The sequence below is a fragment of the Cuculus canorus genome, chromosome 9, assembly GCF_017976375.1.
Source record: "Cuculus canorus isolate bCucCan1 chromosome 9, bCucCan1.pri, whole genome shotgun sequence".
NCBI classification, from domain to species: Eukaryota; Metazoa; Chordata; class Aves; order Cuculiformes; family Cuculidae; genus Cuculus; species Cuculus canorus.
The window spans coordinates 13,593,497-13,607,065 of record NC_071409.1 but is presented as its reverse complement, the minus strand read 5'-3'; the positions used below and the strand labels follow the sequence as shown (position 1 = coordinate 13,607,065).

The following is a 13,569-nucleotide window of genomic DNA, read 5'->3' as shown; positions in this document are numbered from 1 at the left end:
GCCAAACCGCCTTTGAGGACCTGGCAGCAGCCGCACATCATTCTGGCCTCTGAGCTACAGGTGGTTGTGGAGGGCTTCCCCGTGCATCAGTTTGTTGCCACTAGGTGTCAGAAATGGTCAGCTCAGCCCTGCACAGAGCCCTCCTGCCTCCCCACTCGGCAATCTAGCCCAACCCTGCAACCCAAGGTTCCAGAGTGATTGGTGCCCAGGAGCATGGCTGGCAGGGAAAACCACCAGCTCATGTCCTCACGGCACAGCAGATGGGAATGCTGGGGGTGTGATGGGGTGATGGGGAAAAATAGATGTGCTTGGACTGCAGGCTGAGGTTGGTCTAGGTTCCTCCAGGATACTGGATACCTCCAGCTCCCCTCACATCACAATGGGGGGACTCACCAGCTCTCTGTAAAGCGGGTCCAAGGTGAACCAGAGAGCCACAGCACACCGCTGGCCTTTGGTAACCGCCTTCACTCCATGGGGGTTCTCACCGCCTGACGAGAAGCTGATCATTCGCCCGCACTTGGGCTTGATGGAAGCCTGTGGGAAAATAGGCAACACCAAGGTGGCAAGGAGCAGCATGGCTGCACGCACTAGCCATGTCTGGACTCACCATGGGCAAGGGCCTGGCATCTTACTGATCTCTCTGCATTGCCTCAGGATCCAGTGAGCTGCTCTGGAGGACATGCACAGCTCTGGACACAGCTGTAAAAATGTGCGGGATAAACACGGAGGTGTGAGGCTTGGTCTTGCTGCACAGACATCATGGAAAAGGAGAAAGTGCCATGGAGTCCTTGCAAAGCCTGCAGGTGACTACCTTCAGCAAAACAGGGCCATAGCAGATCTCTAGGGACGTTCAGGCTAACCCTGGCAGAGACTGTGAAACACCTCTTTCTTCTCTTTGCTGAGTCCCAACATATATTCTACAGGACCTCTGGAGCAGAAGTGCCAACCAAATCAGCTCTCTGGCACTGGTCTTAAGTAGATGCAATCTGCCTTCCAGCATCTACCGGACTTCAAAGCCACAGAATGGTGCCTTGATGCTCTGTCCAACCACAGAGAAGGCGCCTAGACTCTCAAATGGCCACATGCAGAGGTAGAGGGTTGTGCCTGAGCCCCGTTCCTCTCAGGGACTGATGTCCACCACCGTGACTTTCTCTGGGCCAGGCACTGCATATACACAGTGGCATCACTTCTTGTTTGGCCATGAAATGGGGTGGGAGCTCACCAGTCCTCCAGGCAGGGACAACTCTCAGCCATCCCTCTGATCTGCAGGTTTCCTACTCACAACCTCAGGGCAGGGCACAGAAGATCTTTGCATTCCTGCCAACAGGATTTTGCATGGCGTCTTTGCAAGGTAGGGGCCACGGGCTGCCTGGGAAAGTGCAGAGCCTCAGCACAGGCTGCTGAGGAACAGCATTTGGTTCACACCACTGACTTACCGTCACAGTTTTGGCATCCATCTCAGTGAAAATGAACTCGCCTCCTTCAAAATCTGCGTTCACATACAGGAGGGCACTGAGGGAGGAAGCAGGAGACCCCTCTGTGAGGGAAGCAGCACAGAGGGCTCAAAGCTGACACCCCCAACTCCATGGCATGGGGAAGGGAGCCGGGGGTGGCACTGTCAGGTGAGGGGGGCCCTGTTGTGGGGCTGGTCGGGGCCACCCAAACTGCCTCCATTTTGGAGCCACAGCTGAGAACCAGCAGATCTCTCCTTAACTAGGTAGCAATTCTCAAAATGCCACCTGGGTCCTACCAGCTCCCACCCTTCCATTCTGCACTAGAAACACTTGACAGAGGCATAGCCCTGTGGGCCACAGTTGGAATCTTCCTGACTGTAAAATATCACAGAGATATTACAGTTAAACTCTAGCTTCAATCTGAGCCATGATGCTACCTGCTGGATCTTGCTTTTGCCATGGCTGGAGGAGCAGGATGCCCTGCCTTGCAGAGGGTCCCCAGCTCCCCTTTCTTACCAACCTGTAATCCCGAAAGGTGTAGGCAGGAGGCTCCTTCCAGCACTCATTGGCCTCCGGGTCCAAGAGGCAGTTGTCAGCATGGATGGGATGGCTCAGGTCGTTCCTCCTTTCCTGCTGGCCTAGGCAGGATCATGGGGAGGAACGGGGAATGAGAAGGGGTGGATGAGATGAAAATGTCATACTCTGAGGTCCATCATGGGGGAGAGCCTGCCCTGACCCCACTCTGGGTTGTTCACAGATGAGAGGAGGAAGGAAAGACTGGTGAGAAAAGGGATTATCTGAGGACTCAAATATGCACAGCTCTGCTTGTTCCTTACTGTAGGGAAGCGAGATGGAGAGCTGCAGGGGTGGAAAGGAAAAGGGACAGTGAAAGGAGGCAAGAGAAGAGGGAGAAGAAAAGAGGAAGAGTTGGAGACATGAAAAACAAGAGACATCCCATAAAAGAGCTTCTCTGGGACCGCAGTGGCCACCCTTTGCTGCTGTGGGGACAGTGACTTTGCACAGCCCTCAGTGACCAATTTAAGAATTAGGCAAAACAGAACCGCTCTCAGGCCTGGGTCCCCCACCCATAGCTGCCCCTGGGTGGGGGGCTGAACCCCTCCTGTCCTCTCAGCCCTGCTGCCAGCTCCTGAGCCCTCACCGGACAGGGCAGTGCGGCACACGAGATGGGTGTAGGAGAAGTAGAGTGTGGAGTTCAGCATGAAGTAGGACTCAACAATCCTGCGAGCCTTCTCGCTGATGTCGTAGAAAAGCCGGGCACTCTTCAGCGGGACGCGACCCTCGTAGCCGTACTATGCAAGCAAAAGGGGCAAGAGAGGATCAGCACCACGCACCAGCTGGAAGGGAGGGCATGAGAGAGAAGAAGGAGGGAAGGAGATGTACCTTGAGGGCTTTGAGGACAGTGGCTCCTTCGAATCTCTCATTCGGAGTGTGGGGGGAGGTTTTGCCTCTGTAACCATCTCCAGCCAACATGATCCCCTGAAAGATATGAACATGGATGAGTGGTGAACTGAATCTCCCAAAACTGAATCCCCCAAATGCCTCAGGGCTGCATTCACCAGGACATGCAAGCAGCATGGGAAGATGCTGCAGGCCTCCATGAGCATGGTCCAAGATGCTCAAAAAGAGCTGCCCACCTCCTGACAGGGGATGTTCAGGCACCCTCAGTCCCTCCTCAGGCTCAATTGCTGATGGATGAGAAAGCTCCACCAAACTTATGGATAAGCATTCTTCGGGGCTGTGTATACCATGGGGCAAAGAGCTATTTCTGCATGGGGTCTGCCTTGCAGCATGATTCTAGGAATGACCCAAAACGGAGCAGCAGCTCCTGCGCTGAAGTTATGAGTGTGTTGTAGGCGTCTTACTGCTCTCCACAGACATCCTAGCATCTGCTGCAATACTCAGGAGTGAGGCATGAACCTGCCTAGGGGCTGATCACACACTGAGCTCTCACAAGGCAAATGCTGGGGAGAGCATTAGGCACTCAGCTCAGGTCGCAGTCGCGTCCCCCCAGGGGCACAGTTTACTCACACTGGCCACCCTGTGAAGCTCTCGGCACTGCTCCTCCGAGATGACGTTATCCAGTAGCACTCGCTGGGTGCCGTTCAGCTGCTGCGAGTTGTAGACAAACTTCACATCGCTGTAGAGAAGTGGACCACCTGATGGAAAGAGAGATATAAAACAACACTGCTGAACATGCCCTGGCCTCATTGACAACTTGTACCTTGGCCGAGGGCCAGCTGAAGGGTGCACTGCCAAGGAAAGAGCTTCACAGCAGAGAGCAGAGTTTGGCCTCACATCAGCAACAAAAGAAAAACAGAAGCATAGGAAACATTCAGAGATGAAATCAATTTGCTGCAAGACCATCAGGATTTTCCACATTCTCATTAGCTGCCCTGCAAATGCAGGGACCACAGCCTGGAAATGCCAAAAACCACAGGACACAATGAGAGACACAGACACCATCTAACCTGGCTCTCCTGCCCGGTAGTCAGCATCGACAGAGGCCAGAAGTTTCCACTGCATTTGAGCTCTGTGGCTCTAGACAGCTTGGCATGCAAAACTGCTCTCTGCAATTGTCATCAGTAAGGGTTTTTTCTGTCTTCTACCCATTTAGAGAACTTGACATAGTGCTGATCTTGCAGAAAGCATCACTTGTGCTCCACTAAGAAGGGGATCTGGGAGTGAGCGAGCTGGAGGACCCTGAGGACAAATCCTCCTCCACAGAGGCAAAGGAGCTGCCATGGCCGTCCCTGCCATCCCTTGATCCCCACCTCTGAGCTGCATCTCTCTGCCTGCCAGCGGCTTGGCTGTGTTTTGGAGACCCCAGATACTATCCCTAGGATAGGAATATAACAGTGGCTGGGCTGCACACTGCTGACCCTCCACCTGGTATGGGGCAACTGAACCTTCCCATGTGCTGAGTGAACAGGCGAGGAGAAGAGAGAGATTATCTCTTCACAAGAAGTTTGGAACCATCCCAATCAAATTTGCCTGATCAGAAAAACATGCAAGGCCACTAAAATCACCACCTTCTGAAGCCTATTCCCCTCATTTCCTTGATGAGAGGAAACGAAATAAATGGCAACAACAATAAAAATCCAAACCAGATGTTTCTCCAGGAGGAAGGTGAAATGCATCTAAATCATGGGAAAAAATATCTGTTGTCACAGAGCCACAACAAAACAGAGAAACAGAACCGCAGACCTCCTCTCACCATGTGGTACAAGGAAACTTCTCTGTTACACCGCTTTTATAATTACTACTTTTCCTGCCTGTTGAAACACACTGTGTGTTTTTGGAAGGTCTCTTGGCCTCTGGAGGACATGTGACACTAAGGGCAGAGCCTCACCACTAGCATAAGACTTTATTTCTGAAGAGTTAGGTTTCTTGGAAACAAAAAAAGATGGGACATTCCTCATGTTCCATTTGCTGTTCTTGTTGCTTGATAATAATATTTATTATAAATGCAGCTGGATCAGAAACAGGACTCTGAAATCGAGACTCTTGGCACACTCCATCTCAGGGCTGAGTTCTCCAGCTCGGATGTTGCTCTTCCCCAGCTGTAGGCACATGAGGGTTGAAGCTGGATGGCATCACTCACCACTTCCCAATTTCTTCTGTTCCTCCTGAGAAACTAGTGGGGTTGCCCAGTGCCATGAACACTGAACCTTTGTCCCACACCAGCAGTGCGGTCCTGGCTGTATTCCTCACTCCCATCACCTCTAAGTAGCAGCAGAGAGTTTCCCATGCGTATGCTCTGCAGGAACTGGCAGAAAGGTAGAAAGGGAAAAGGGGAGGACAGACAGAAAGACAGACAGAAAGACAGACAGAAAGCTAGCTTTCTTTCTAGCTAGCTGGATGGATGGACAAAAATCCTGTTTTCTTTTTGAGAAGTTCTAGTTTTCTTTGTAAACTTCAAAGCATTCTGCAACTAAACCAGAACAAAAGCATAGAGGGAGAAAAAACAAAGAAAGACGCACTCCAAAATTATTTGGTTATAGAAAGCAAACAGGCCAACAAATATAAATCAACCAGCTCTTGGCTTAAGCAAGGTATTCAGGATCCTCCTGTGGTATTTGCCTATTTTATATATGGCTAAAGAAGGGTAACAATACTCCAAGCAAGACACTGAGCAGCTGGAAACAACTTGGGCCATGGAAAGCTATGATACTCCCCAAGAAGCACAAGCAACCACTACATTACAGGGAGGATTAATTGCCTGCTGCTGTGGTGCCGGCCCACTAGAGACACAAGACATCTCCTGGCTTGAGATCCCGTTGTTTTGAAATGAGGGGCACGCTTTAGTATTTGGCCTCAATATAGTTTTTCAAAATTGTTATGGAGAAAGCCTTGTCTTTAGTAGAAGATGTTATGGTATTTATTGTGGTTGCTGAAAATGTGCTGAAGTCAGTTGAAATGTCTGCTGACAGGCCTTAAAGTCAAGTGATTTTATGTAAGCCAAGACAAATCACAAGCCAGTTTGCAACAGAAATTAGCAACAGAAATGGTTGCTAATATTATGTGATCCTAGTGCACTTAGCAAACCATCAGGACTGAACCTCCCAAAACCTATTATATCCAGCATCCATCCTTCTGCAGCCTGGACAATAGAGCGCATTTTAATCTTAGAAGCACGTAGGGCAACGATTACTGTTTGTTGGTGATACCCTCCCCAAGGCGAGAGCCTCCCAGCTCTGCATCTTGGGACTCTGTGCTGAGCAGCTCAGCAGGTGGGAAAAGAAGGTCCAAGAGCAGAGCAGAGCTGGTGGGATTCATGGACCAAGAAATTCTGTGGCAGCATCAAACACTTCTCTGTTTCTTAAACAAAACTTCAACCCTCCCAGGCAGGACTGGCTCTCATTGCTCAGTGGCCAGCCTTTGCACTCTGCAGGCTCTAGCAATACAAAAAAAACTTGATTTTGTTAAAACATCTTCATTGGACTTACCCTCCTTCAACTCTCGATCTGGTTTTGGCATGGGTTTCTTTGCCAGGGACAGACGGGGCCCATCTTCTGGTTCACTGCTTATACTTGATGGTACACTGAGGAACAAAAGAGAAGAACAACTTCGTAACTTTGGCAAGGGTCTCCAGTTCTGGGAATTGTGCTGTTTTGCACCTTTCAGAAAGCAATACATGAAAAGGACCAGGCAACGTGGTACTTCATACAATTGTCACAACCACACAAGCGGAAGTCCTCACCCTGTCCTGTGGCAAACAAGTGTTTTTCTGGTGATGGAAACAACAGTTTCCACCAGCAAAACGCAGACACCAACAAACCTGAACAGCACCACTTGCCTCATTGACTAAGTTCTCTCTAGACCACTGCTGGTTTTGAGGCACTCAGCTAAAATAAGGTGCTCATGGGAATGCTCGTAATGGTAAGGCGCAAAGGACCCTAATTCAACAATGATGGTGGGCCAAGGTGGATGGATGGGCAGCACCCCCTGAGTGAAAAGCTGGTACCATACGATTGGCACATCCCCTTCACTCCACTGCGGGGACTGGTGAAGTCATGGGCTGAGCTGTGGTGGGTGGTGGCTCACCTGTGTTCATCCTGGCGGGCACCGTATCTGTTCCAGTAGTTCTGCGGTAAAAGTGAGAGGTCATGCTTCTTAATTTAATGCTTCAGACAAAGCCGCCCCACACCTGCAGACATCAACCAGCCTCTCCCCTGTGAATCCACCCCCCCTAACTTTAGGGAATTGTCTGCATTCACCAAATTGAAAATGGAACCCAGACTCAAGCTGGCATCACATGACGAGTACAGGGGGAGCTCAGCTTGCCCAGCCTTCTCTGTCCCACCCCACCACCATGGCAGTGGCTGAGACACAGCCAGACACTATGGCAGGAGAGCTCTGCTAGGCTGTGTCTGCTTCCTCTTCACCCCAGGAACAGCTGCCTTCTTTTCTTTGCCCTCACCATTTTCCTATAGGAAACAAGCCAGGCCAAGACCCAGCTTCTGAGTCACCTACACAGGACTCGCTTTATATGAGAGGGCAGAGGGGAAGCTGGTCCTAAAGCTGGGCACTCATGGCAGACCCAGGCATTACCGGTTCTGTGTAGGTGTATCCAAGTCCGGCTGCAGCCGCCTGCAAAAGGTGAGACTCCAGCTTATGGCGCTGCACCAGCATTTTTGCTTCCTGAAAAGAAGATGAGAAGGTGAGTAGTTGCACATGTAGCTTTCAGAAGACATAGGCAATGCTCCTCTGCTTCAAGAGGAGTTTTGTTTTCATATAAGGCCACAGACTCCTACGGGGCTAGGGATGCTTGGGTAATGCTTTAGAGCAACCCCAGACACGGGACTGAGCCACTCATTACATTACAGAAGGGGAGGTGTTCAGCAGCCCATTCAGGAAGCCTGAATCCCCAGAATACACAACCATAGTTAGCAGAGAGTGCTGAGCACCTTGGAAAGCCTCTAAATAGCTGGGCAAGAAGCCAGCCAAAGAAGCCTCAGCTGCAGAATGGGAGGCAGGTTCAGGCTGGAGAAGAAGGGACCCTGGCTGGGCTGTGCCTTGGTTCCCTGGAGCCCATAGCCTGGGGGTGGGTGGGCTACAGCACTGCAACCTGGGACTCACTCAGAACACTTGGGCAGGGACCACAAAGCACAGCCAGCTGGAAATTGTCCATCAGAGGGTTTGCTTCTTTTTCCAATGAAAAATTTGTAAGCAAAACACTGGGTTTTCTCCTAGCACATTACTTTGCAAAGCAAAATTTATTTTTTTTCACAGAAAACTTCAAAAGAGTAGAAACAATGAAAGGTTTTTGTCAACTTCAAGTTTTTTTCCTAGATATACTTTGCAAGGAGAAACTATAATTGTTCTTGTTTTTTATCATCCCCTTTCTCTTTTTTAACATTTTTCCAAATTAGCCTTAACTTTCCTGGAAATGAAGGAATTTTCAAGGAATCTGAAAATCCAACTCCTGCCTATCCTCTGCTTACAGCACAAGGGGAATGAACGTAGCAGGGCTGTGATGGGACTGGAGGGATTTCTCCTCTTCTGCCTCATGAGAAAGGCAGTCCCAGGGCCGCAGATAAAGGCTGCCTGAACTGGAGAGGAAGCCTGTCCCACAGAGTGACTGTTGGACATAGATACTGTTTGGTTGATTTACCCCTGCCTAACCCTGTGACAGCAAAGCTGCTCCCTGCAGAACAGGCTGAATGCTGACCTCCAAGTTCAACGACTTAAGAGTAAAGATGACATCCCAACCTCCCACTGGGAAAATATTTCTCAGTCCTCTCCTAACGGAGCTTGCCCTCTGCTCAGTGCTCTGTTGCATTCCTCCTCCGTGTGCCCTCTGGAGCACTGAACAAGTGGAGGGTTTACATTGTTAAGGCATTCGGTCATCATCCTCCCTGCCCTTGCTTGGGTTTTGCTAAGCTGAAATCCCCATTTAAAGAAGATCCTGCCTTCCAGTTTCTCCCTCACAACAGTAACTCTGGACTTGCACTGTGACAATTAGCATCACCCTGTACTCTAGCATCTCCACATCTGTTTCCAAAGTAGTTCTGCTGTGGTCAAGCTGTCAAGTTGATGCTTTTGTTAAAGCCTTCTGCCAAAGGCTCTTAAGTGACACTCCCTCTCACCTTTCGGGGCTTGATGGTGTCTGGATCCATCATACCTTCCAAGAGGCCCTCATAAAAACCTGCGTTCTCCAAGACATCTTCATCATCCGGATGGAAGAGGAGGTAGGACTTGGCACACTCCAGCGCTTTTACATAGTCACCAACTGGGAGGCAACACAACAGTTGTCAGTGGGGCAGAGGAGGGCATAGCTCCACTGGTGGTGTTGGGGGCTTGTGCAGAGCACAGCGTGGCAGAGCTGAGAAGGGGAACCAGCAGAGAGGGAGGGCACAGCCTGAGCTCTCCATCAGCTTTGTCTTAACTGCTCCATTTCACCAGGAAGGAAAATGAGGCACAGACACAACTTCTCTGCAGTCATGCACAGTTCAGATGGTATCCAAATAGGATTCAACTAGATGGGCAGGATGTGGATGCTATCTAGGAGTGAACTACCTCTCTTCCATGAAGCATCTCACAGGGCTCTAGAGATTTTTACTCATCATGTTAAGCCTCTAATTGATTAGAGGAATGCATGAAACACTGCTGACTCTTCCAGCTTTCTTCCCATTGCATTGATGAATGAAGAAGCTTTAGGCCTGAGTACCAATTTTGACCCTCACACATTCTGCCCTCTTCAGGAATGAGCTCTTAGCACAAGCCTGACACAGCAGCATTCTACCTAGATTTTTTTTTTTTTCAATTAACTGGACATAATAAAATGCCACACAGGACCACACAATTGGCAGTATTTTATAGCAATGCCCACTCCCAATATTTTGCAGTGCTGCCAACTCCTGCAGCTTTACTGTGAATCTTGAAATATTTGGTAATTAGCAAAAGTTGGCATCTTGGGATAAGCTTGGGCTAACCTGCATATCTGTCACATATTGACTTAGAAAATATATCAGCTGGTTTCAGAAAATATGAAATCCCCAGAACTTTAATATCAAAAGGCAAATGAAAGGACCCTAAAAGGCATGATTTATTATTAAAGATTAATAACGTTTAAGCAAAAGGTTGGACTCTTAAAATCTGATTGATGATTTAAAACTCTTCCAAAAAATACTTAATTGCATTTTTCAGTCAACTTGATATTTGAAGAGATGGTTTTCAATGTCCTTTGCTTCCTGACTCTTTCAGATCACACCACTGCATCTCTGTAGCACAGACATCATGGGAAAATATCCTGATTTCCACATGAAAGATTTCAAACTTGTACAAAACATGTACGTATGAGGAACAGAAAGACAGTCTTTACCTCTGTAATAGGCAAACTGCAAGTAGTCGTAATGGAGGGGAAGGAAATTTTCAATGGGTGAGATACGGCCCGAACGTGTGGCGAGTTCTCGGACACAGTCATGTTTGCACGCCAGGACTTGCATGTAGTGATCTGCCAAGAAAAGAGAAGACAGTCTGAACTGAGGAGGATGGTGATGGTGCTGAGACAAAGACAGACAGAGGTTAAATCTCCCCAACTGAAGGACACAGAACTCATGCTGCTTTCCTCCAGCAGGTGTCTGCCCACCTACAGAAAGAGCTCAGGCTCCTTCCCAAAGCCAATGGAGAGTCGCAGTCAGATTTTTGCCCTGCTTGAGAAATGTCTTTCTCTTTCTGCCAACTGTAGAGGGAGCTCGAGCATCTCTTTTGTGTGCCAGGAGCTGCTGCTCTGCCCAGGAAAGCTGGATGGGTGATGCAGGTGGCAGGTAGCTCTTCAACCCCAAGAGCCAAACCAAAGGCAGAGACACCCACAAAGCCAGCTGAGAGGTGAAAACAGGGTGGCCACGTGTGCTGCCACACAAAAGCCATCTCCACACTCATTCCTTCAGCTCAACTTTAATCCTCTCCTTTCTACAGCAAGAAAGCTCCTGAGGGCACAGGGAGGTTAAGGTAAGAGGAGTTGGTGCATCCTCTCAAGCACGGCTGAGCAAGGCAACTCTGCCACAAGTCTGAAAGGTCTAAGGTGCAAATATTGGCAGCAAAATCCCTGTGTTTGCTGCTTCTCAAAGACATGCTGTCTCCCAGGGAAACGCAAGCACTTGGCAAACATCTGTCATTAGCAAGGTTTCTTCATTGGTGGGGGGCCACAATATAGGCGTTTTATCTGCTATACAGTTTCAAAGTCAATGCTGACATCTGATTCCAGTTTTGAGTCTTTGCTGCAATGTACTTACAAATCTACTTCACTTGCTCTGATTCTGTGCACCATTAAAAACCTTAAGAAACAAAAACAGGCTTCAAAAAAACATGTGCTCAGCTACCAAAGCATTTCTAAGAGTTGCCAAAAAAACAGCCTGAGGAATTTGAAATGAAATCAAGCGGAAACTCTAAACAGTCCTCACATGCTCTGGGCAGGTAGTCTGAGTCATTATCTGATTTACCATACACATCCAGGGTATTACATTAAGGAAAGCAAGAAGGAAAAGGACATAAATAATTTTGTTGTAATTTAAACCTATTTAAGCATCCTGGACCTGGAATAATCACCGAGAAGCACTGCTTTTCTCAGTATTTTCAAGGTACCCTTGAAACAGGCTATATAGACTGGTATCAATTCACTGGAACACTGTCCCTGGGCTGCAGAGGTGAGGGTGTTTCAGCTCCATGCAGCAGCACAGCAAACCACCCTGGGACTGGAAAGAGAAATGAGTTTTGAAGAAACTTAAACTCTCTTTTCTGTGTATATTCATGTTCCTGGGCCCTGCTGAAACACCTGAAGCTGAGTGCCCTTTGTCCAGGGGTGAACATTATGTCACCCCGGAACAAACCACTCGATTCCCTATAGGAAAGCAATTGCACTATGCAGCTTATTTCCCTCTATCTGTCCTCACTTCCCTGTTTCTTTGGGTGCCTGAACAGCCCTCAATTTTGGAGTTGTTATTCCCAGGCATATCTAGTCAAGCCAAGTCACTGCACCTGCAGAGACCATTTTGCTTGTTCTCACTCCCAGTTGATGTGCTGGGCTGAGGACCACCACGCCATGACCACATCTGAGCCCTGCACCGTCTAGCACAAAAACACCTTATTTGCTCACTGGGGCTGCAGCCAACCTGCACTGCACAGAAAAAAACTTAATAGAGACTAAAACCTGTTCAATGAGCAGCAGCTTTCAGTAAGAAAGAAGGCGGATTTTCTTTGCCATTGAATGCTGCTGCCTTGGAGGGCTCGATATGGCCCTCAGTGACCAGGTCATGGCTTCAAAAGCAGGCATGATCAGCTGACAGCTATACTGGTACCAAATCAGCCCTTACAACACTTGTCATATTTTTTGCATGGGTAAACACCCAACAAAAGCAATTTCCCACCCGGTATGTTGGTGGTTTCTCATCTTGGTCATTTCAATTAGATTTCCCATCTCAACACAAACAGAATTATGAAAACCCAAAAAACAATCTGCATCTGCATGAAGTATTTTCCACACAAGAAGCAAAACTCCAGAGCTTGATACAACTCCAAGACCATGAGCAGGTAAATAAGATTTCTGTCACCAAACGAACCTTAATTTATTGCTCTTCTTTCCTTCACAACTAATTAAATGTAATCTCATTTATACCGAGAATGAGCCATTTTAATCCACTTTGGCTCAGAGCCACACATGCAAATCTGAAGATTACATAGCAATGTTCAATTGTCTCCAAAGATTTCAGTGAAGATCATAATTAGGTGGGCCTCTGCTAATGACAAATCCATCCCTTTGGATGGGGAGGAAATCTATGTTCTGAGCCTTTTTGGCAACTTTCCTGGCCATCTGGAGTGTGGCCAAGAAGACTCTGCTGCTTTCTTCATATACACTGAAAATAACAGGGGATGGCAATGTCTAGATTCCAGTGAGGTGAGACTGTGTACGGAGGCAAAACCGAGGCAGTTTATGCTAAAGCACCTATACTTCCAGCTCTTATGGAAACCAGCAAATGCTCCACACATCTGGAAATGCATTCTTCCAGCCCAGCTTCTATTCAGGACCAAAATGAGATGTTCTAGTTCCCTGTCCTCGTCATCTTCTGGTCTTACAAGCGCCTCCTGCAGTGTTACTCACCAGGAGCAGTGATGGAAGGGAAGGCACTTCACCGAATCCAATCAAAGAATCAAATTCAATAATTAAAAATAATTAAAATAATTCAGAGCCAAGGATAAAAACCCTAAAGACACAAAAACATCTCACCTGCAATAGCTTCGTACAGGCCAGCCTTGTAGTCCAGGTACTCATGCTCCTCAAATCTCTGCGCTCCCTCACACATGATCTGGCAATCTTCATCCTCAGAGTAGTACCCTTTCAGTGCACGCTCCAAGAATTCAATGGCCAGCTCATACTCCTCCTTGTCATAGTGCCTTACTCCAGCACTGTAGTCCTCCTGTAAAGTAGGTAGGGGGAAGACAAGAGCATGAGTGGGTTATGCTGCTCGACCACAGGATCTTGCCCTACGCTAACTGCAGGTAATTTTCAAAGCAGGTACAAGCAGACAGGGATAGAATGATCTCCCCTGGTACCTACCAGATTCTGTATGCAGTTACAGAATCACATAAATGTTTA

At 48.3% G+C, this 13,569-nt stretch overlaps 1 protein-coding gene across 6 annotated transcripts in view; it reads right to left on the bottom strand.

The window, feature by feature from the left end:
- The window catches only part of P3H2 (prolyl 3-hydroxylase 2), a 71,344-nt gene that overhangs the window by 2,781 nt on the left and 54,994 nt on the right, over nt 1–13,569 (bottom strand). For 4 of the 6 annotated variants that reach the window (XM_054074456.1, XM_054074454.1, XM_054074459.1 and 1 more), the window contains 12 exons: nt 13,201–13,390; nt 10,300–10,431; nt 9,065–9,207; nt 7,527–7,616; nt 7,020–7,060; nt 6,422–6,516; nt 3,504–3,631; nt 2,856–2,951; nt 2,614–2,764; nt 1,975–2,092; nt 1,437–1,512; nt 394–534 (listed from right to left, as the gene is read on the bottom strand). In XM_054074456.1, coding sequence (XP_053930431.1) covers nt 394–534; nt 1,437–1,512; nt 1,975–2,092; nt 2,614–2,764; nt 2,856–2,951; nt 3,504–3,631; nt 6,422–6,516; nt 7,020–7,060; nt 7,527–7,616; nt 9,065–9,207; nt 10,300–10,431; nt 13,201–13,390 — 1,401 coding nt within the window. Of the gene's footprint in view, nt 1–393; nt 700–1,436; nt 1,513–1,974; nt 2,093–2,613; nt 2,765–2,855; nt 2,952–3,503; nt 3,632–6,421; nt 6,517–7,019; nt 7,061–7,526; nt 7,617–9,064; nt 9,208–10,299; nt 10,432–13,200; nt 13,391–13,569 lie in introns of those variants that run through there. The other 2 variants (XR_008451250.1, XM_054074455.1) reach the window with 2 other exon arrangements.